Source organism: Hordeum vulgare, chromosome 1H (assembly GCF_904849725.1).
Source record: "Hordeum vulgare subsp. vulgare chromosome 1H, MorexV3_pseudomolecules_assembly, whole genome shotgun sequence".
Classification (NCBI taxonomy): domain Eukaryota; kingdom Viridiplantae; phylum Streptophyta; class Magnoliopsida; order Poales; family Poaceae; genus Hordeum; species Hordeum vulgare.
The window spans coordinates 316492939-316516781 of record NC_058518.1 but is presented as its reverse complement, the minus strand read 5'-3'; the positions used below and the strand labels follow the sequence as shown (position 1 = coordinate 316516781).

At 43.2% G+C, this 23843-nt stretch overlaps 1 protein-coding gene across 1 annotated transcript; it reads right to left on the bottom strand.

Moving 5' to 3' along the window:
- Window positions 1-8088: 8088 nt before the first annotated feature.
- On the bottom strand, window positions 8089-10573 carry LOC123410225. The gene is made up of 6 exons (XM_045103135.1): window positions 10421-10573; window positions 9607-10027; window positions 9304-9428; window positions 8767-9182; window positions 8604-8688; window positions 8089-8322 (listed from the first exon to the last, which is right to left on the bottom strand). Exons 1-6 carry the CDS (start codon window positions 10425-10427, stop codon window positions 8300-8302), a joined length of 1077 nt encoding a protein of 358 aa, XP_044959070.1. The 5' UTR covers window positions 10428-10573; the 3' UTR covers window positions 8089-8299.
- Between the last annotated feature and the right edge of the window lie 13270 nt (window positions 10574-23843).

Genomic DNA, 23843 nt, shown 5'->3' with positions numbered 1-23843 from the left:
AAGTTTGTGAGGGTTTGGAAGTCTGCCCTGAAGACTTACCACGAGTGTTGGGCAAGGACTATGTGTCCTTAGCTCAAGGAGAATACGGTAGGGACTGTGTGTCCCGGGACTGGGTGTCCTTTGGTTTCAATACCAAGCCGCTCCAAACCAGATGTACAACTGTCACAGTAGTTGGAACTGGGTCATCAACAACAGTCTTCACTGAGAAACGGGTTCTAATTCCTCAACTCTTTAATTTTCTTGTATCGTCTGTTGATGACTTTCACTGTGACTGTTTGAAGAATTTGCTGAAGACTTTCTCTGAATTTCCTCAACCCCAAATTCTTCACGATAGTTAATCATGACCTGTATTCTGCGTGCCTGCTTCCTGTGCAATATGTTTTCACATTCTTCACTCTGAAATATTGTTGTTGTGTACGTTTGCACATCTGATCCTTTACTGTTTCCGCTGTAAGTTAGTCATCAGTGAGGAATTCCCTCAAAAGGAATTTCCTCAGTGATGAAATTCTAAAAATCTCCTATTCACCCCCCTCTAGTCGATATAACGCACTTTCAATACCAGGTACTCGTCATCGTCGATGTCTAGGAAGAACCCTCCATTAGGGTCATTAAGAACCTCTGCAACAAATATTAAGCAAACATGAGTACGGAGGTACTCAGCAAGATTTTAGGGTAACTATCTACTCATGCAATGTATCAAAAAGGAATTGTGGGGTTTCATGCGGAAAGCCAGCATTTGACTCGTGGCTAGACAACTTGCATTTTAAAACACATTTTGACAACTTGATTTCTCGCACACGAGTCCACTAACACCACAACAATACTCCATCGTGGAATCATTCCGTTTCCCTACGGAAATGCCGTCCACGACACTCACGCTTATCTTGACAATTTTATGAGTAGCCATTGAAGTTATCTATGAACAACATATGCCTCCAAGTAGTCCATATCCGCGGACGCGGCTATTCGAATAGAGCATAACCCTGCAGGGGTGTACTTCTTCACACACGCTCTTGCCACTTATCGCCATGTGCACGTCATGCACCTCGGCAACCTTCAAGCGGAAGCCCAGCGAGGGAGTTGGCCACGACCGTTAACCACGCTAATAGTTAGTCCAGGTCTATCGCCTATCTGAGGGTATCCCGCACGGAAGTCCGGCCGAGGTTTCCGCCACGGCCCCAAACGATATGCGCAGGGTTCCCAAGCCCACCATCCGGGTGCCACTTAGTACACCGTGCCACTGCCTACCGCATCACAGCCCACCTCTCAGGTCAGCGCTATGCACGGCCTCCAGCATGACTATAAACACTAGAAACTACTTTCAACTCCTGGACCGAGTACTAAGCGATTAATAAGTCGAGAGGGTCAATTATGTATCCCAACGTGTGGTAGTATCTAGTCTTGGATTACATACATGGAACTCAGTTCCTAAGGACGGCTCCAATGAAACAACCCGCCATGTTCTCCTACATAGCCTTTCACCGATACCTTTACCAAATCAGGTTCAACACACAACCTTTACCTACTGAACACATTCTCACAATTCTGTTCATCTCCCAGATGACAGACCATACACAACTCTAAGCATAGCATGCATAGCAGGATAAGGCACATCATGGCTCAAGCATCTATCAGGTATGCTAGGTTGCAAGGTTAAGCTATTTACTATGACAAAGACAAGTCATCCAAAGGAAGTGGGTTCAACTACCATGGCAAAAGCATTTGAAGCATTTGATCCTAATGCAATAAGTGCAGGAGCGAGAACATGGGATTTATCGGGATGATCAAAATGGTTGCTTGCCTTGTTGCTCAGAGGAGGGACAATATCCGTCAGTCGGATATTCAGTGGAATCTGGAGGAGCGGAGCCTACTGAAAGAAATGACAACAATCAATAACAGTCATATGCAACAAGATGATGCATGAGCATGGCATGAGAATGCAAGGTGGTATGCTAATATAGCTAACGTTTATTAGGTTTGAAGTTGATTTGAATCAGATTCAAATACCACTTCAAACAAGGTATGCTAATATAGCTAATTGTTTTTAACATGCATGCAAATGATATGTTAAGTTGCTGGTTGTGATTGAACAAGGTTTGATCATAGCATTTGAAGTGGAATTCAAATGATTTTCAAATTCCATCTCCATAGCATTTATAAAATTTAACCTATTTATTATTCTACATGTTTGGTCCAGTAACATTTCCAAACATGTTTGAAAATGACATATTCAGATTCCTTGGATTTTTCTGATACTTTTCCATATATAAATTATTTTCATTGGAGTTACAGATTAATTTCTATGATTTTTAGAAGTTTTGACATTTTTCTGGAATTCTTTTAAATCAGAAATCCACTTATTCCATCAGCATGACATCAGGAGGTCCAACTGGTCGTTGAAAGTCAAACCTGACCAGTGGGACCCACTGGTTAGTGACTCTGGCCAGTTTTAGATTAGTTTTAAACTTAATTAGCTCATTAACAGTACTGGACCCACATGTCATTGACTAATTAGATTAATTAATTTTATTTTTGTTAACCAAAATCATCGAGAGGCTGGCCCCACACGTGAGTGGCTCAGGCCAGCTGAGATCCACCGGCGGCGAGGTCGTCCTTGCCGGCGGGGAGCCTCCAACGACCACCAGTATGGCGGAGGGGCTCGGAAACGGCGCACAGGCGGCCAAATTCTGCGCGGAGTGCATCAGAGGAACGACACGTCTCCCGCAGGATCATTTTTGCACTTAGCCGAGGCTGATCTGACCGGAGATGACGCCGGCGACGAGCTTGGCGGCGGCCAAGGTTCGGGCGTCATCGGGGCCATCGTAATAGAGGGAGCTACGCATGGGGCTGAGCTCCTACGACATCTACATGACGGCCTGAAGCTGCTGGTGGCCTCAGATGGACCAACCCTTCACCGGAGAGCTACCGGTAACGAGCTCCTGCGGCGGATCTCGTCGGGCTCCGGTGAAATCAAGGCTAGAGGAAGGGATCAAAGGGGGGAACTTGGGGGAAAGCTGCGCAAGCTCACGGGGAGTGCAGAGGTGGGGCTAGCTTGCTCGGGGACGTCCTGGAGAGGGAGAACGCCGGCGATGAACTTCGGTGACCCGAGGAAGAAGACGATTGCGTCTCGTCGTTTCACTGCATCTCGGCGTCGGTCTCGTGGCTAGGAAGCTTCAGGGAGTTGCGGTGGACCTATTGCGCGGCTCAGGAGAGAGAGAGGTAGGCTAGAACGACGGTGAGCTCGAGCTCTGCTCGGGCTCCAATGGCGGCAGAAGGGGGGAGGAAAGAACCGAGAGGAGAGGGGGAATGGCGCTCGGGAATGGATAGGCCAAAGCTCAGGGAGGTTATCCCCGCGTGCGCCAGCCCGAAACGGCGGCCAGGCAGGCAGGGAGCTGCGTGGAGGCGCGCGGCGTCGCGGCGGCCACCTCCTGCTCCTACTTGCGAGGAGGAAGACGACAGAGCGACTGGGCCTCGGCCAGGTAAGCGTAGTATAGGGTTTTTTTCCATTTTCTGCTATTTCTGTTTCTGTTTTAACTACTGACATTCATTTCTATTTATTTTGGTTCAAGAAGCAAACTAAAAATAGTTTGAAAAATGCTGGGGTGTTAGTTGGAATATTTCCAATCACCCATAAAGTTTTCAATATTTTTGAAAACTTAAAGTTTTTGAATTCAAATTTTAAACTTGAAACCAGTAGCTTTTTGCATTTAAATAAAATGCCAAATGTGTTATGAAAATGGTTTTCTTCATTGCTTATTTGCTTCCATGAGTTATCAGAAAAGTTGAACTTTTCTTGAGGCCATTTTGGGTTCATTGATTTGAACAAATTTAGAATTTCTTTGAATTTGAGAAGTGGCTAGGGTTGTTAAGTTTTGCTTCACCACTTGCTTTGATATTGTTGCAATTTTCTTGGATGCAATGCGAAGAAGATATGAGCACAATGCCATACTTGACTAGGGTTCCAGGGATGTGACACCTTCTTTAAAAGATGTTTGAGAAGCGGGAGGAACTCCTCCGAATGGAACGCATACAAGCACTTCAAAAATAAATTTAGGGACTTTTGCTGGAGCAGATCATAGATCCCAAAGGAGAATACCAATTCACCAATTAATGCACGCGTGTAATTGATCCGCAAGTTGTAATAGAGATTTTATATATCAAATTGTATATACATATATATATATATGTGTATGTGTGTGTGTGTTATATAATATGCACATGCAGGGTCGTACGCGAAATTCTATAATATATGGTTGGTCCTACAATAAATCCTACGATTTATGCATAACGTGTACGGTATGTACAAGCGTAAGATATGTTCTAAATGAAAAAGAATTAAATTTGAAAACAGAAAATGATAAGCAAAAATAAACAATAAACCACAAAACCCCAAAAAACCCAAAAACATCAAAGCATGTAGTCCCGGTTGGTAACACCAACCGGGACTAAAGAACTCGGCCATGCCAAGCACGCTGCCATCTACGTGGAAATGTATTAGTCCCGGTTCATAGCAAACCGGGACTAAAGGGAGGAGTCTTTAGTCCCAAGTTAATAGTCCCGGTTGATGAACCAGGACTATAGGCCCTTACCAACCGGGACTATAGCCCCGTTTTCTACTAGTGTTATGCAAGTGGTCAGTCTCGATGACTCCGAAAACGCCAACCAGGTGCTACCGATATTTATTCTGTAGTAGATCATACCCAAAGTTTCTAAATTCAAATTTTAAAAAATCTTCTCTTAATTCTGTTGGACATTGTTGTGCCAGAGAAGCTCTTCAACTAGAGAGTGTTGTAAACTACTCTCATGTGATCCCTGGTTTTTCGGGCTGCAGTTTGGGCTCAGACAGGTTGCCGCCAAATGAATAAAATGACGGAGAGAGAAGCTTTAAAAAAAGTAAGGTGTTGGGTGCTTATCATTTTATGTCTATGGATATGTTCCCTGGTACTTTTTGGGAGCTGTTTGGTGCTCCTGATCATAGTTTTGTGTCTATGGATGAGCATCGGGTAGAGGATATTCCTCAAGTCGGACAGGCCGATAATGAGTGTTTATCCGCTCCATTCTTAGAGAAAGAGGTGCTACAGGCTATTGAGGGTATGAAGAACAGAAAAGCTCCCGGTCCGGATGGGTTTCCGTCTGAGTTTTATAAGAAATGTTGGCATATTATCAAGAAAGACCTTATGTCGATGTTTCATGACTTGTTCTCTGGACACGTACAACTCTTTCACCTAAAATTTGGTACCATTACGTTGCTACCAAAGAAGGAGGGTGCTACGCGGATTGAACAATTTCGTCCAATTTGTCTGTTGAACGTTAGCATCAAAATTTTCACAAAGGTGGGAACGGATAGGCTAACTAAGATGGCCCATTCAGTGGTGCAATCTACGCAGACGGCCTTCATGCCTGGACGTAACATTCTTGAAGGGGTCGTCGTCTTGCATGAGACTTTGTATGAGTTGCACTCCAAGAAACTAGACGGAGTGTTATTCAAAGTAGATTTTGAAAAAGCATACGACAAAGTGAAATGGTCTTTTCTGCAACAAACCCTACGTATGAAGGGGTTTGGTGAGATATGGCGTAAGCATATCGATTGTTTTATAAAACAAGGAAGTGTTGGTATTAAAGTAAATGATGATGTGGGTCATTTCTTTCAGACACTAGAGGGTCTTAGACAAGGTGACCCTATGTCCCCTATTTTATTTAACATTGTTGCAGATATGTTGGCACTCACGATCAGGTGAGCTAATGAGAAAGACCTGGTAGGGGGACTAGTACCACATCTAGTGGATGGGGGTGTCTCTATTCTACAGTATGCAGATGACACGATCCTTTTCATGGAGCATAATCTTAAAAAGGCCAGAAACATCAAACTCATATTGTGCTTATTTGAACAGCTATCTGGGCTGAAGATTAATTTTAATAAAAGTGAACTGTTCTCTTTTGGGAACGCAAAAGCAAAACAACTCACTTATAATCAACTTTTTGGTTGTGAGGGTGGTAATCTACCTTTCTTGTACTTAGGGATCCCTATTCATCACCGAAAGTTGACAAATAAGGAGTGGAAATGTATCGAAGACCGATTTGAAAAAAAATTAAGCCGCTGGAAAGGCAAGCTTTTATCCTATGAAGGACGTTTGGTACTTGTTAATTCGGTATTATCAAGCATGCCTATGTTCTTCTATCCTTTTTTTAAGTACCAGTTGGAGTGCGGAAAAGGTTGGATTTCTATCGGTCAAGGTTTTTCTGGCAGAGTGATGAGGTCAAGACCAAGTATAGGCTGGCCAGATGGGATATTATCTGTAGATCGAAGGAACAAGGAGGTTTGGGGATTCAAAATTTAGAGGTTAAGAACAGATGTCTGCTTAGCAAATGGTTATTCAGATTATTTGTGGAAACAGAAGGTATGTGGGTACAAATTCTGAAGAACAAGTACCTACAACACAAGACCTTAGCTCAGGTCACCGCGAGACCGGGCGACTCACCTTTCTGGAAGGGTCTGATAAGGTCGAAAACGGCATTCTTTAACAGAACTAGGTTTATCATAGGTAATGATGAATCAACTAGATTCTAGGAAGATACATGGCTAGGGGAGGAGCCCTTGGCTATTAAGTATCCGCAGCTTTACAATATTGCCCAACGCAGACAGACGTCCGTTGCGACAGTATTGTGTGAGATTCCTCTAAATATTCAGTTCTGTAGAGCCTTGATTGGTGATAGATGGATTAGATGGCTGCATCTAATCAGAAGGTTGATGAACATTAGCCTTTCTGACTGCCCTGATAATGTTCAATGGAGGCTGACCACTAATGGTATATTTTCTGTAAAATCTATGTATGTGCACCTCATAGATTCTTCACCTATTCCAAAATCCATGCATATATGGAAGGTCAAGGTTCCCCTTAAGATAAAAATCTTCATGTGGTTTGTTCAAAAAGGAGTTGTCTTAACTAAGGATAACTTGGCTAAGCGAAATTGAAAAGGAAAACAAAGATGCAGCTTCTGTGAGAATAAAGAAAATATCAAGCACCTCTTTCTAGATTGTCCTATGGCTAAACTTTTATGGCGCTCGATACATATTGCTTTTAACATTTCTCCTCCTACTAGCATTAACATGTTATTTGGGACGTGGTTGGAGGGGGTTAATGTTGATTACGCTAAACTTAGTCGGGTTGGAATCTGTGCCATGTTGTGGGCTGCATGGAACTGCAGAAATGATCTAGTATTTAACAGACAAAGATATGTTCACTTTTTGCAGGTCATCTTGAGGGCTACTGCCTTGATCCGCAAGTGGTCCTTACTCACTCCTGTGGAAGTCAGGGAGCCTTTGGTTAATGGGTGTGTCCGTTGGGAGATAGTAGCTCAAGGTATCTTCAACCGATTTGGATGGCGACATATTAATAGGATAGGTGGATAGTTATCTAGGCCTGTTGTAATCATCAGTTGTGGCGCGATAGACGCCTTGTATCTCTTTTTTTCTTTTTTGAGACCACTTTGTACTTGATTCAGACTGATTTCATGTTTAATAAAAGGCTGCATGCATCACTCGATGCAGAGGTAGGGGCGACGCCTCCTTTTAAAAGAAAAATGCACCGATGCTTGAAGAGCGATATCAAAATAAAAAATATACAATCGAGTGCTTCAAATAGGAGCGTCTGGTTGTCGCATCCGTGAAATCAAGATAGCTGAGCACCGGCTAGCATATAGGAAGCTAAAGCTTGCTTCTACCCCCTTCCTACTAGGTTTTTCTTTCAAGGCATCCTGTACCTTCTAACCTTCATGAGTATTCATGTGGACGAGCGGGTAGTTATATAGAGAGGAGGGATATGGAGGGGGGGCGGGACGGCGGGGGATGCGATCAGATGAAGAGAGAAAAGGGGCGGTTGTCTAGGCAGGAGCTTTCTCCGGCGTGCCAAACGCGGAGACAGATGGGTCGCCGGCGGCGCTGCAAGAGAAGAGGTGAGGGGAGAGAGAAAACGGGATGGCCTAGTGCGCCCAATCTTGGTTTCATGAAAAGGAAAATGAGTATCTCATTTTTGGTTAAAATTCATGTTAGGATTAAGAACCATGGATAATACTAGGGGGTGTTGGATGTCCTCAGAGAAGATAAGTACAATAACAACCATAACAAGTAGTAGCAGGGTGCCGGAATTCATGTCTTCGGCTGACGACTGCTAGTACAGTACAATACATAACAAAACAATCCCTCATTTATTTCTCTCTTGAAGTTCAGCCGGTTCTTTCAAGCCGAAGTACTCCACCAAACGAGCTTCCAGATACAACAGACTTTGGTAGTCACCAGGTTTCATCGCCTCAATGAAAGAGGTCCTAATTAAGAAGCAAACGTAGGGGAAAAAAGTAAGATATTTAATTTGAATTGTCTAATCATGAAGGAAACATCAGGCAACATGTAAGACATCTAATACGAACTCAGACCGGTCTCTTTTTTTTAGCAGATAAAACTCGGACCGATCTTGATTCAACACAGGTAAAAAACACACAAAAACAGTCTTGATATATTTTTTTGCATGAAAGGATTGACACTTTTGAATTAAATGATCAACATCAGTTAATAATACCATCGCAATTAAAAGACTGACAATACTTACCGATAGTTTCATACAAGTTTGCCCAGATCATTGGTGTCCACTCCTCCATTTTCTTCAGGAAACCAATGTGATCTTTAATCACTGCCTGTAGATAAAACAGAATTCGGAAATCAGTGTTGTCATTTATGTTTTGTTTATGTTGTAATGCGCTCTATTCAGAAACCTTCACAGATTTAGGTACGTCAAATTTCTTATTGACATTTCGGCAGAGTCGGATGTAATCCCATGGTACATCTGTATCATATGTTGATGTCTTATCGTGATCGAGGATGAGTTGCAACATTGGTTGTATGAGTCCATCTTCAGTTGGCCAAACAATGCCTGACGCTTGAACATATCGTTTCATCATCACCATTTCTTCTTGCATTATGAGCAGTAGGTAAGCAGACTTGTCAGCATAACTCCAAGCATCAGGATATGTTTCTAATGGTACGCGTTTTGATTGACGACCAATGAAGTCATAAAAGCTACTACTGTCACCACTCAGTGTGGCATTGTCAAGTGTGCAACAGTGGGTGATGATTTCCTTAACATGGTTCCACACCGAGGCAATTCTTGTTGGAGTAGTACCTTGTATCACTGCATAGCGTAGCAATTAAAACGTGCATCAACAATCTGATCGGTCATGTTTAAAAGATGTACAAGGCATGAAAATAGAGTCACACAAATACAGGAAAGGCATGTGTAGGTATCTAGTTACCATCAGACATCAAAACTTTCAATGTAGGTTGATTATTCATCATCTTGAGGTACAGATCATCCATGGTGAGGTGCCGAGGATACCATCTCTTCTCCAGTACATGCTCTACAAAGCTACAGAGAGATCTGTGCACCAAGTGTACTTGTTACTTGCCAGAAAATGGATTGTCTACAATAAACAAAATTAAAGAGATACTAAATGATGATGCTGGAAACGCATGCCATCCGCGAAGAAGTGTAAAGAGGTAAAAAACGGATGAACATACTAGCACTGCAAATTATAAGAAGCCACCAGTTAACTTACAAAATGATGGTCCGCAACGTCGGCAGCATTCTCCCATCAGCAGTAAACAGCGTAGGAGCACTAGGCTGCTTATTCTTCGTGTCAACCTGATAGTTAAGCCAGCTTTGGAATCTGCCGTTGAGAGACTCCACTACAAGACATCCAATGCCATCCCCATCCATGTAGTAGTTCTCAACAAAAAATGCATTTGGGTGCTTGTTCAAGCTAGCAAGGAAAACAAATTGCTCTTTTGATATTTGATTACCCAAGCTACCCTTTTTGACCATCTTCTGGGATTCGACTGGACCAACGGTATAAACACATTGGTGCAGACCAAAAGTGGTAGAATCAGTACGATTCCTCGCTTCCTCGTCCTCCACCTTTACTTTAAACTCTCCGGCTACACCAAAATCAATCCCCCTGAAGGTTTCCCAGTGATTTTCTGCAATAGCAAAGTGTTAGTATACTCACCTGTTTTGTCAATCCACGGATCTAGGTAGCTACAAAGTACAAACAAACTACTAGTACTGGTTAATTTGAAAGAAGCTGCGTCCATGAATGGATGTATCGTCAATAATAGATTCAAATAAGAGGCGCACACCATGCAGGGCCGTAGCTAGCAGCTAGAAATGAACCGAGTACTAACTACTTGTAATTGAACTACACGCACGCAAAACAAGCAGAGGAGCTAAGGCCTCATTTCAAAGGAGTAATCTTTGTACTTCTCAGATCGATCTAGCTGCCAGATCTATGCACATAGGGAATCTCTTCGAGCATGAAGCCTCCCTGCTTGGCCAAACCCAAATGCAACAGAAGGACGAGAAGCATTAATAACCTTCCATGGTGAAGCTCGTCCCGGCAGCCCGGCCGGCTGTCCTAGGCAGCCGAGATGGGGAAGGAAGATGGCGGAGAGGGGAAGACGGAGGCCTAAGAGAAAGCAGGGTAGGAAGGAAGATTGGCCAGAGAGAAACTCAAGAAGGTAGCCATCCATCTCTAAGCTGCAAACGTCAAAGCTTTCTTTCCAGCGCGCGTAGACTAGGTTTCCGTTTCAGGCAAAAAACGAATGGCTTAGGTTCACCTTGACCAGTTCCGTGGAAAAGTACGTAATAACAATAACAATAATCAATTCGAGCTTACATGACCAAAAGTTGCACATAAAAGGCATGATCGTTCACAATAATTCTAGCAATCGTTTCCCACCCGCGCGCCCGCCGAACCGAAGCGCCGCTCACCCCCTCGCGCGCGTGGACCCAAACAACATTTTCTCTCATCCGCGTGCTTCACTGGTCAGTGGATACAACATTTTTCATCTAAATATGTTGCAACCAGCGTCATATTTGTTGCAAGCGTTTTTTTATTATTTTTTGTCCCAGTAAAAAAACTGCATATACGTTTGGTTGCAACTTCAGTTCGTCGATTTTTTCGTTACAATCGATTTTTTTTACTTTGCTACAACCGTGTTAATTTTTGCTACAACCGGCATCATGTTTTGCTGCAACCGTTCATTAAAAAAGTTGCATACACGTCACGTAAATATTTGCTACAACCTGCGTTTGACTTTTGCTACCACGCACCATCAGCTTCGTTTTTTTGCTACGATCACGTAGATATTTTTTTCCACAAATTTTGTTATATGTTGCAACCGTTGAAAAAATTATTGCATCGCATCGAAATTTTGCTGCATAGGGGGAAAAATGTTGCATGCGGATCCAACCGTGCGGACGGCGCGGGGTTGGTGGATCCTGCGGCTCGCGTGCGGCCGGCCGAAAGTTTGGGCCGGCGCGCCGGCGCAGATCAGTCCCCATAATTCTACTCCCTCTGTCGCGTTTTTTACACTATATAATTCTACTCCGTCCGTTGCGTTTTTGACACTATACTAACGTAAAAAGCGCTCTTATATCATGGGACAGAGAAAGTACATTATAGAGCCTAGAAATAAAAATGCTAAGCGGTTCATTGATCTGACACCGCCGGTCACTCCCGCTTGGCAACTTGGTTAGAACATCTACAAACAGACAGACAAAACACACGTCCGCACCCAGTCTGAATGTATCTGTTTTGGTCCTGACGGACAGACAAAACGGTTCAACTTGTGAACGCATCTTCATCGCCGGCTCGACTGGTCACCTCGGCTAGATCAAGGGTTGCGCTCCGTGTTGGATCCTTAAGTTCGTACAGGTGCTTTCATCAATATCAATTCTCATTTGTATCAAGATGATGAGACAATCATTGATGGAACTCGGGGGCTCAGCGTCAACATTGCCCACGGGCGACCGTGCAACTTTTCTAGACAACAGATTCTTGTTCGCAGTCCCTGCCTCCTCGAGCATCTCTTTGACGATTGCTTTGGTAGAAAAGTGTGGAATTGAGTTTGCAACCACCTTGTATAATTTTGGCTTATCTCGATGAAGAAATATACGGAAATCTCTGATATACCAGAGTCATGTCGAGTCTAGACAGGAATCTGGGCAAGTTTGGGGCGAGGTGTCTAGAGCTCAGCTTGGATATCTTGTGAAAGATCAAGGCATTCATCAGCTGCCGAACTCCTATATCGATAACACCTCAAGATTTCAGCTTCATGCGATCATTCAAACTCTGGAAAATATACAATGAGTGCATCAATTTTCGGATCTATTTTCTACGCGAAAATGAATCTGACCGTATTCATCTTTTTCATGAACTAGTTATCACGCGTATTGTTTCAAGGAATTTTGTCCTAGAGTATTGTGTTGTGTTCTCAAACATGTTCCAACAATTTTAAAGCCTTTTGTAAGGTGACCGTCACTGTCGCGTCGGTGTTAAACAAACACGACAACATTGCTCCACGAAAGTCCACCTGTGCTAGTCATATCGTCACTTCGTCGCGCCGAGGTCAACCTCATCGGATCATTGAGTCGGAGAGACGACCAAGAGGCCAGCATAGCCAAGGCTAAATCCTCACCAAAGTCGTTGCCCACCGATAACACAGGGCGGACACACCAGCATCACCGCATGGTCACTTCATCAAGACGACATTGACTGTGTCAGAAATTTTAACCTGCGTCAGCATTGCCGTGCCACTTCTTCTTTGAGCCAATTTCCAACACGTCGTCCTGCTTCGACACGTCGGCTCACGTGGAGCCTCCAACTGAAAGCACAATTGCTCCCTAAGGTGGTTTTGATAATTGATCACAACATATGCATCATTGGACTAATGATCTTATTCAAGTGTATTTCAGAAAAGTTCAAACAATGCATTGGCTAAAGGTTTATGTGGAGATGCCCCTTGATGGAAGGAAGGAATAAGATTGGCTCAAGCTTCAAGCTAGAAGACTCTTCATTTTACTTTTGTGAGAAATCACTTTTTGAGCCATAGGAAAGCCAATACTATTAAAAGGGGATGAGGTATTAAGATGAATTGGTTGCTCAAGTGCTCAGAGATAGCCACCAAAAATACTCAGCCATTCTCGCACATAACACTTCTGTCCCAAGACTAATATCGAAAATCGGTGCCACCAAGTTACCAGATTCGGCCGTACCAATTTTCATCCTAGACAGAAACGTAGCCAAACCCTACCATTTCGGTGGAACCGATGATGCATCGGTGCTATCGAGTTTGGGTGGCCAAACCTTTGGTATTTGATTGCACAAAATCGGAATTTCCGAGTTTGAGTATAGGTGCCACAAAGTTTTTCCATCTGACCGTTAGTCACCTTTTTGGTTCTACCGAGTTGTGCATATCGGCTCCACCGAGATTCAAAAGTTGCTGCCTTTTGAGCAAGTCGGTACCACCAAATATATAACTTCAGTGTCACCGAGTTGTTCAATTATACTGTAACAGTTCGATTTTGGGGGCTGCCTATATATATCCCTCGATCTACCTCTCATTCATAGAGGAAGCACTCAGAACACACACTTCATTGCCAGATCCATTTTCTGAGAGAGAGCCACCTACTCATGTGTTGAGATCAAGATATTCCAATCGATCCATTTGAAACTTGATTTCTAGCCTCCCGAAGTTGCTTTCCACCAAATCAATCTATCCTACCCATGCCAAATCTGTGAGAGAGTGATTGAGTGTTGAGGAGACTCTCTTTTGAAGCACAAGAGCATGGAGTTCATCGTTCTACCGCATCTATTACGTTTTGGAGGGTGGTGCCTCCTACATTGGTTAGGTGTCGCTAGGGAGCAACCTACTTCGTGTTGTGGAGTTGAACCAATATGTTTGTAAGGGCATGGAGAGCGCCTACTTTGTGAAAATCTACCGTGAGTGAGGCTAGTCCTTCGTGGACGGAAGTCGCGGTGGAATAGACAAGGCCGCTTTTCGTGGACCCCTTATGGGTGGAGCCTTCCATGGACTCTCGCAGTCGTTACCCTCCGTTGGTGGAAGTCTCCACTAACATGGATGTACGATAGCGCCACCTACAGAACCATGCTAAAAATCTCCGTGACATCCTCTTGCGTTTGATCTCCCTACCTTACCCTTTACTTTACACTTGCATGTTTTACATTCTGCTGCTATGCTCTTAGATGTGCATCTGTAGGGTGAACTTGACTCATTATAATTGCTAAAACTTGCCCACAACTAAAATTGGGAAAAGGCTAAGTTTTTATTGGTCAAGTAGTCTAATCACCCCCTCCGTAGACGTACTTTCGATCCTACAAGTGGTATCACAGCTTTGGTCTCCATTGCATTGGTTTCACATCCTAGGAGAGTACGACATCTAGTGAGGGATGTTATCACCATAGAGGTCCGTAATTCGATGGCACTAATTTGCTAGTTGGAAGCATAAGATGAAATGCATATTGATGGTTATAATATTGCCTTATGGGCAGTTGTTCGTGTTGGTGTCCAAGGTGACTTCTTCGGAGAAGGTCAAGAACCGGATCATGATGCGACATATGAAGAATTGAAGATGTTTAAATACAATGCACAAGCCCGTGACATCATATTCAACTGCCTATGCCCCCAAAGAATTCAACAAAATCAGCCGCCTTGAGAATGCAAAAGAAATTTGGGATACTTTGGTTGATATGCACAAAGGTACTGATTCGGTTAGAGAATCTAAGTTGGATGTGCTTCAAAGTCAATTTAACAAGTTCAATATGAAGGATGGTGAAGGAGTCGATGCGATGTACTCTAGGCTAGCTCTCATCACAGATGAGATTGTCGGCTTAGGAAGCAAAGAGATGACCAACAAATTCATCATCAAGAAGATACTTAGAGATTTGGATGGAAAATATGACAACGTATGCACATTAATACAAATGATGCCAAACAACAAAGATCTCAAGCCAACGGAAGTCATTGGAAGGATTGTTGCTCATGAGATGTCACTCAAGGACAAAGATGAGCTGCACAACAAGTCAAGCGGTGCTTACAAAGCTTCAAGCGATCATCCCGCTACTTCAAAGGACAGTCTTGTTACCAATGAAGAGATAAGCCTCATGGTTAGAAAATTCAACAATTTCTACAAGAGTAGAGGCAACGAGAGAAGCTCAAGCTCAAGACATGATGAGAAGGGTTCGTCTAGTCGTGACAGAAACTGCTACAACCGTGGGAATCCCGAACACTACTCCACTAAGTGCTTGGCTCCCTACAAACGAAGAGAAGAGTCACGTTGAAGACGAAGCTCAAGAGATGAGTCACCTCGCAGAGCGAGAATGAGTAGAGAAGATCGTTATTATCTAATACACTCACGGAGAGGCAAGGAATCGGATAAGAAGGATAAATTCACCAAGAATAGTTCTACAAGAATACATGAAGATCGTGTTGGTGAATAGGTTTCTGGCCCCTAGTCTGACAACCAATCCGAGAGAAGCTACCACTCCAACTCTGGCTATAGTCAAGATGAAGGTGTTGTCGGCATTGCACTTGTTTCCTCCAAGTCCTATGACTTATTTGATTCACCACATGAGGGGTGTGGAAACTGCTTCATGGCTAAAGGCCCCAAGGTATCACACCCCAAATATCTTGATTTTGATCGTGATGAGGATGACTTGTTAGGAGAAGATGACTTGCTCTTTGATAAAACTAGTGATCACATTGAAAATGAACTTGCTAATTATCATGTTAATCAAGAGAAGTCGAATGATGATGGTAAGAAAGAGATTGAATGACTAACTAAAGCATTAAACACTCTTAAGTTATCTCATGAAACTTCTCTAGAAGATCATAGAGATCTTGCAAGAACTCATGAGAAGCTACGCTTCAATAAGCGCAACTTGGAGCAACAACATGAGTTCTTAAAAGCAATCAATGATGATTTACGAAAGAAGAGTTCTTCTTATCTAGCCAAACGACTACTCTTGTCTACTTTTGTTCCACAAGTTAAACCGAAGAACACTAGTAACAAAGGCAAGAAAGTTTCTTCATCTAGTACCGAATTGATTCCACGAATGATTCTCTTAGCCAAGTTATACTTGAGCATGAAAATTATTTATTCAAGATCTTGCCGGGAGTAAGAAATTTGAGGAAATTGTGCGCAAGCAAGGAGGACATTGGAAGAAACAAGTTTTTGGCTACGACAACGTCAACGGAGATGTTTGGGAAGAAGATCCATATCCCATTCCCAAGTTTCTTCCTCAAAATGATAAGTATGATCCTACTCCTCCCAAGGGAACAAGCTCTCAAGATGGCCTTCTACCACAAGACATAAGGGCATGGGAAATCTTCAAGATGACATTGACTTATTTGAAGAGTAACCCCAAGCAAAGGTCGATTGGATTCCCAAGGACACTACTAGCACTACCTCATCTAGTGCTACCACAACTCCAAGGATTCCCATCAAGTTGATGTGGATCACAAGGAGGAAGAACTAGAAAGTTCTTGAGGGGTGACTCTGCCAATGAAATTAACTCTTATTCATTTTGACAAGAACTATATGCAATCAACCTCAACCATATGCATTAGTTCAAGGAGTCACACATTCCCTCAAAGGTAAGCAAGGGACAAGGCAATTAATGTATCTTTGGACATCATCCTAGAAGTATTTCACTCCATGTCCATATATATTCTTGCATATGTTCCTTGTGTTTTGGGACTAACCCATGTATGTGAGAAGAGTAATAAAAAACAAGGGTTGCTCCCAACTCAAGATGATCTTCATCAACATTGAGCATCCACCACTACTTCACCTACTTTAAGTCTTCTACAACAAAACCCAAGGTTAGTTTGTCCCATTTAGGGGGGATGTCATATCAAGGGGGAGCTTTACTCTAAATCTTTGGTATGAGCATCTCTTAAAGATATGAACACATTAATGCTTTAGGTAAAAGTGGTAACCCGACTTCTGCTTAAACGATGAGTATGACCTATGGTCAAGTATTCTTACATGTCTCCTATGTCAATATACTTATATATAGACGAATTCGTCATCGCCAAAGTGCTTGATAGATGCTAGGGTGTTTGTGCATGTTCACCATGTTTTGCCTATGATCTTATTGTGTGAGCATGTTGGTCTACATGTTTTGCTCATTCTAGAACATCCAATTCTTGTTATTCGGTTTTGATTTATCTTTTGCCAATTGGATGGACAAGAATGCGGAGGACCCTCCTCTTTCTCTCTATGCCTTCTCGTCTCAAGTTCTATTCATGCTTCATCACAAAACTTGAAAAATCACTTCTCGATCCCTACGTGTGAAGCAGCACTCGGAGTTCCATATCGACAAAGCTTGCATTCGAAAACCTCTTTGTGAATCTCGGTGTAACCAACCCCACATTCTCGGTTCCACCGAATTCCCATATCTGATCCAAGTTTTGCATCTCGGTACCACCGATACCACCATCTCAGTTTCACCGAGTTTCCCTGTCAGCTGACAATAGTGGAACTCGGTGGCACCAAAATTCTATTATAGGTGACACCAACAATGATGGGTATAAAGTCTGGTGGACCGGACGTTTCAAAATCCAGCCCTAAGTTGCCACCGAAGGACCTCTTGGTCATCGCCTTTGCATCCCCGAGCGCCTCCGCCATTGGGAATCTCCGCTGTCGACGAAATCCTCGCCACCGTCATCACCTAGCGGGTTCATCACCAAGATAGGGTATGAATCTGAACCCTTATGCGCTCCATTAATCTCATTCATGCGCATTAGATCACTCCCGTCCATAGTCCCTAGTTTGCAATCTTCGTGTTCCACAAAAACCTCCATAGAATACAGAATGACGAAATTTTGGATCTGATCTTCCGCAGCATGCATCTCGGTGATACCGAGTTGGTGAAAATCGGTTCCATCTATTTTTGTTTTAGGGTTTCTGAGAAGCGCTTCGGTGAGACCGAGTAGTGATAACCCACAAGTATGGGGGATCGCAACAGTTTTCGAGGGTAGAGTATTGAACCCAAATTTATTGATTCGACTCAAGGGGAAGCCAAAGAATATTGTCAAGTATTAGCAGTTGAGTTGTCAATTCAAACACACCTGAAAGATTTAGTATCTGCAGTAAAGTATCAGTTGCAAAGTAGTATGATAGCAGCAGTAGCAACAGTAACCAGTAGCAGCAAAGTAACAGCAGTAGCAACAGAGTAACAATAGCAGCAGTGACAGTAGTAGCGGCAAAGTAACGTAGCAAGGACCAGTAGGAAAAACTCGTAGGCATTGGATCGGTGATGGATGATTATGCCGGATGTTATTCATCATGCAACAGTTATAACACGGAGAGATATGTAACTAGCTTCACTTCGTCAATGTAATGCAGGCATGTATTCCGTATGTAGTCATACATGCTTAGGGAAAAGAACTTGCATGACATCTATTGTCCATCCCTCTCGTGGCAGCGGAGTCTGATACATCTCCATCGTATCTACTTTTCCGAACTCTTTTGTCCTTGTTTTGGACTCTAATTTGCATGATTTGAATGGAACTAACCCGGACTGACGCTGTTTTCAGCAGAATTGCCATGGTGCTGTTTTTGTGCAGAAATGAAAGTTCTCGGAACGTCCTAAAAATTTACGGAGATTTTTTCTGGAATAAAAGAAAAATACTTGCGCAAAGATCCACGTGAGGGGGCGTGCCAGTGGGCCACAAGCCCCTGGGCCGCGGCCAACCCCTTTGGCCGCGCCACGAGGGCTTGTGGGGCCCACGTGGCACCACCGCCCCCAATCTCAGTTCTATATCTTCGTTTTGCCTCGAAAAAAATTCAGAGAGAAGGTTTCATCGCGTTTTGCGATACGGAGACGCCGCCACATCCTGTTCTTCATCCGGAGGGCAGATCTGGAGTCTGTTTCGGGCTCTGGAGAGGGGAAATCATCAACCTTTCTCCATCGACAATTCCATGATGCGCTTCATCGTTCGTGAGTAATCTCATCGTAGGCTTGTTGGACAGTGATGAGTTGGATGAGATCTATCATGTAATCAAGTTAGTTCTTGACGGGGATTGATCCCTAGTATCCACTATGTTCTAGATTGATGTTGCTACTACTTGGCTATGCTTAATGCTTGTCACTAGGGCCCGAGTGCCATGATTTCAGATCTGAACCTATTATGCTGTCACCAATATATGTGTGTTTTAGATCCTATCTTGCAAGTTGTAGTCACCTACTATGTGTTATGGCCCGGCAAACCCGGAGTGACAATAGCCGGAACCACTCCCGGAGATGACCATAGTATGAGGAGTTCATGTATCCATCGCGTGTTAATGCGTTGGTCAGGTTATTTATTAAAAGGAGAACCTTAAGATCCTGTAGTTTCCCTTAGGACCCCGCTGCCACGGGAGGGATGGAAAATAGATGTCATGCAAGTTCTTTTCCCTAAGCACGTATGACTACATACGGAATACATGCCTACATTAGATTGACGAACGGGAGCTAGCCACATATCTCTCCGTGTTATAGCTGTTACATGATGAATCACATCTGTGACACTCATCCATCACCGATCCACTGCCTACGAGTCTTTTATTACTGGTTCTCTTTATGTTACTTTGCCTAGGCTTGTCCCTTGCTACAAGAGGGATTGAGCCAGTTTGTTGTTGCTGTCACTACTGATGTTACTTGTTACTTTGCTGATGCTGTCACTACTGCTGTTACTTGCTACTCCGCTGTTACTTGTTGCAAGATTTTGTTGGCGCTAACATCCCGTCAACAAGGCTTTTTCTAGCACAGTTGCCAGGGATTGTCAAAGCTTTTTCTGGCGTCGTTGCTATCGTACTACCTTGCTACTGATACTTTTCTTGCAGACACTAATCTTTCAGGTGTGGTTGAATTGACAACTCAGCTGCTAATACTTGAGAATATTCTTTAGCTTCCCCTTGTGAGCGAATCTATAAATTTGGGTTGAATACTCTACCCTCGAAAACTGCTGCGATCCCATAGCTTGTGGGACATCAAGGCTTTTTCTGGTGCCATTGCCGGGGAAGCACATCTATATTCTCTGAGTCACTTGGGATTGACGTCTGCTGATCACTATGAGGAATCCGAAAGATCCAAGAACTAAAATCCTACCTTCCACTACGAGGAGAGATAAGGAACTGCCATCTAGCGCTGCACTTGATTCACCTTCTGTTTTGAGTAAGTTTGCGACTTCGCCTCCTGCTAGAAATCTTGATATGTTGCCTGTTCTTGATGATGCTATGCTTGATACTATGCCTGATGATGCTATGCTTCATACTATGCGTGATGATGCTATGCTTGATACTATGCGTGATGATGCTATGCTTGATACTATGCCCGATGATGCTATGCCTGATACTGCTTTGCCACTTGGTGCCCTTGATGCACATATTGCTAGAGTTGCTGCTAGATGTGATGACACTTCTGAAACAACTAATACTATTGAAGTAGAACCTGCTACTATGCCTGAATTGCCTGTTATGCCTGATACATGCTATGTTATGGAGGGGGAGAAATAGCTGAGGACTTTCTTGCGTGTAAGGATAGCTATGATGTTGAGAAACTTCTGCGCAAGTGGAAAGAAAAATCTCTGAACGCTAGGATGAAATACGACCCAAAGTTTGCCACTTCGCCTATCTTTGTGACCGATAAAGATTATGGATTCTCTGTCGACCCTGAGTTAATCACTCTGGTTGAATCTGATCCATTTCATGGTTATGAGTCTGAGACGGTTGTAGCCCATCTTACCAAACTGCACGATATAGCCACCCTATTCACTAGTGAGGAAAAGATCGGCCACTACTACATGCTCAAGCTGTTTCCTTTCTCGCTAAAGGATGATGCTAGGACCTGGTTCACTTCTCTTGCTCCTGGTTGTGTGCGTAGCCCCCACGATATGGTCTACTACTTCTCTAAAAAATATTTCCCTGCCCATAAGAAGCAAGATGCCTTGCAGGAAATATACAACTTTGCTCAAGCTGAGGAACAGAGTCTCCCACAAGCTTGGGGGAGGCTCATCCAGCTACTGAATGTTTGCCTGATCACCCTCTTGAGAAGAATGAGATACTTGATATCTTCTATGATGGACTTACCGATGCTTCCAAAGACCATCTAGATAGTTGTGTCGGTAGTGTTTTTAGGGAACGAACTGTAGAACAAGCTGAGATTCTATTGAATAACATCTTGTGCAATGAGAATGCTTGGACTATTCCCGAACCACCTCCTAAGCCAACTCCAAAGAAAAGGGGTATTCTATTCCTCAGTCCTGAAGATATGCAAGAAGCCAAGAAATCTATGTGAGAGAAAGGCATTAAATCTGAAGATGTCAAAAATCTACCACCTATCGAAGAGATCCATGGTCTCGATACCCTGATACAGGTAGTAGAAGTAAATTCTCTACGTAGGTTTGATGAGAGTGATATTCCTTTTGATAAACCTGCTAGCTAACGCATGGATGAATTTGATAAATTTTATTGCCAAACAATAGAGTTTCAATGATTATGTTAGCAGACAATTGGAAAAGAATACTCGTATGCTTAGTCATTTAAGTGCTTGTGTGGACAGAAATGTCAATGATCTTAAGCTTATGAGTAAACATGCCTCTATGGTTACTACTCAGGTATAACAAGTACTTAAAGCTCAGAATGACTTGCTGTATGAGTTGAATGACAATTCTGTTAGAGTTTCCACTAGAGGCGGTAGAATGACCCAGGAACCTCTGTATCCTGAGGGTCATCCGAAGAGAGTTGAACAAGAGTCTTAAGGAGTTAGCACTGATGCACCTAGTCATCCTAGAAATAAGAAGAAAGATGATAGAAACCTGCACGCTAGCAACGTTGTTGCTACACCTGAGAGTCCAAATGATGCCTCTATCTCTAGTGATGAAACACAATCTGGTGATGAACATGAGCTTAATGATTATATCAATAGTGATGTTCATGAAGATACTCAGCCTAGCAATGAAAAGGATGTGGAGATTGAACCTAATGTTGATCTTGATAACCCACAGCCTAAGACTAAGAGATACGATAAGAATGACTTCGCTGCTAGGAAGCATGCTAAAGAAAGGGAACCATGGGTTAACAAACCCATGCCCTTTCCTCCCAAACCATCCAAGAAAAAGGATGATGAGGATTTTGAGCGCTTCGTTGAAATGATCAGACCTGTCTTTCTGCAGATGCATTTGAAAGATATGCTCAAGATGTCTCCGTATGCTAAGTAAATGAAAGATATTATGACTAATAAGAGGAGGATACCTGATCTTGAGATCTCCACCATGCTTTCTAATTAAACTTTCAAGGGTGGAACTCCTAAGAAACTAGGTGATCCCGGTGTGCCCACTATACCTTGCTCCATTAAAGGCAACTACGTTAGAACTCCATTATGCGATCTTGGAGCCGGTGTTAGTGTTATGCCTCTCTCTCTTTATCGTAGACTTGAACTGGATAAGTTGACACTCACTGAAATTTCTCTACAAATGGCCGACAAATCAACTGCTTTCCCTATCGGCATTTGCGAGGATGTGCCTGTTGTGGTTGCTAACACCACTATCTTAACAGACTTTGTTATCTTGGATATTCCCTAGGACGATGCCATGGCTGTCATCCTTGGAAGACCCTTTTTACGCACCGCAGGGGCTGTCATAGATTGCAACAAAGGCAATGTCACTTTCCATGTCAACGGTAATGAGCATACGGTGTAATTTCCTAAGAAACAATATCGAGTACATTGCATCAATGCTATCGAAAAAAATTCATCGATTCTTATTGGGAGCTTTGAATGCCCTATTCCTCGTGTCAAGATGAAGTATGATTTGCTTGTTGGGAAGATACACATCCCCATTGAGGTGACCTAGTGACTATTCACAAATTCTCCTTCTTCTTTTGCGATTCGAGAAAGTTTTGTCGAGGGGATTTGATCAACCCCATTGACGGATTTTTTTCGATGACCATGAGATGGATGAATCGAGGAGTTACAAACCTCTGTTCCAAGATTTCACTTTAGGTTGCTTAGAAGAAAAATTATAGATCTAGTTTATTTTCCCCTGTTTTCTGTTTTAGCGTCAGGTGGAAAAGTACCCCAAAAATAAAAGTTCTTCGAATGCTGTGAAAATCTAGTATGATTTTTCTCGAATATTTGAAAAATACTGGGAGAAAGAGTCTGTCTGGGGGCCACACCAGTGGGCCACAAGCCCTAGGGGCGCGGGCACCCCCCTGGCCATGCCACCCAGGCTTGTGGGGCCCACAGTCACCCCCTCCACTCATTCTTGCTCCCATCTGGTTCTCCTACCTCCAGAAAAAAATCATTTCGCAGCTCAAACCCGTGTTCTTGCTCCTCTTGCTGGGATTTTCGGTCTCTTTGCTCAAATCACCGTTCTCCGAACTGTTTTGGGGAAATTACTCCTTGGTAAGTGACTCCTCAATTGGTCCAATTAGTTTTTGCTCTAGTGCCTTATACTCCGCATATTTTTGCTGCCTTGGTGACCATGTTCTTAATCTTTGTATGCTGATTCTAGTTGGTCCCAAGTAGTTTTGATGTGTAATATGGTCTCTAGGCACTTGTGGGAGTAGTTGCTACGAGTTTCGTTGGGCCATATTCACTTTTCCTTAGAATCACTAAAAAATTCAGAAATTTTCAGAGATAGAAAAGGGAAAACATGAGGAGATTCTTGAGAGGCTCGTCAAGCCGTGACCCCATGGATGATGCGAGTGAGAAGAAGCCCAAGTATCCGGTCCCTCGAGTCGCAGAAGTTCGAGCATGCGAATGGCCAAGCGACACGTTCTTACGCGCCGCCGGAATTTATGAGGACTTCTATCACTTGGTGGAAAACACAGGCCTTACCGCCTTCGTTGAAGATAAGTGTTCGCAATACCTCCTCCTCACTAATATCTTCGTACAAAGCTTTAACTTCTATCCGAGGAAGAATCCTCCTATGGTTGAGTTTAAACTTT

Excerpts from the sequence above, each read along its gene's own strand:
- LOC123410225 (XM_045103135.1), bottom strand. Across the intron at positions 9,183-9,303 it reads GAAAGTTTTGATGTCTGATG|TGATACAAGGTACTACTCCA; the intron begins GTAACTAGATAC and ends TACGCTATGCAG. Across the intron at positions 8,689-8,766 it reads ACGTACCTAAATCTGTGAAG|GCAGTGATTAAAGATCACAT; the intron begins GTTTCTGAATAG and ends TTTTATCTACAG.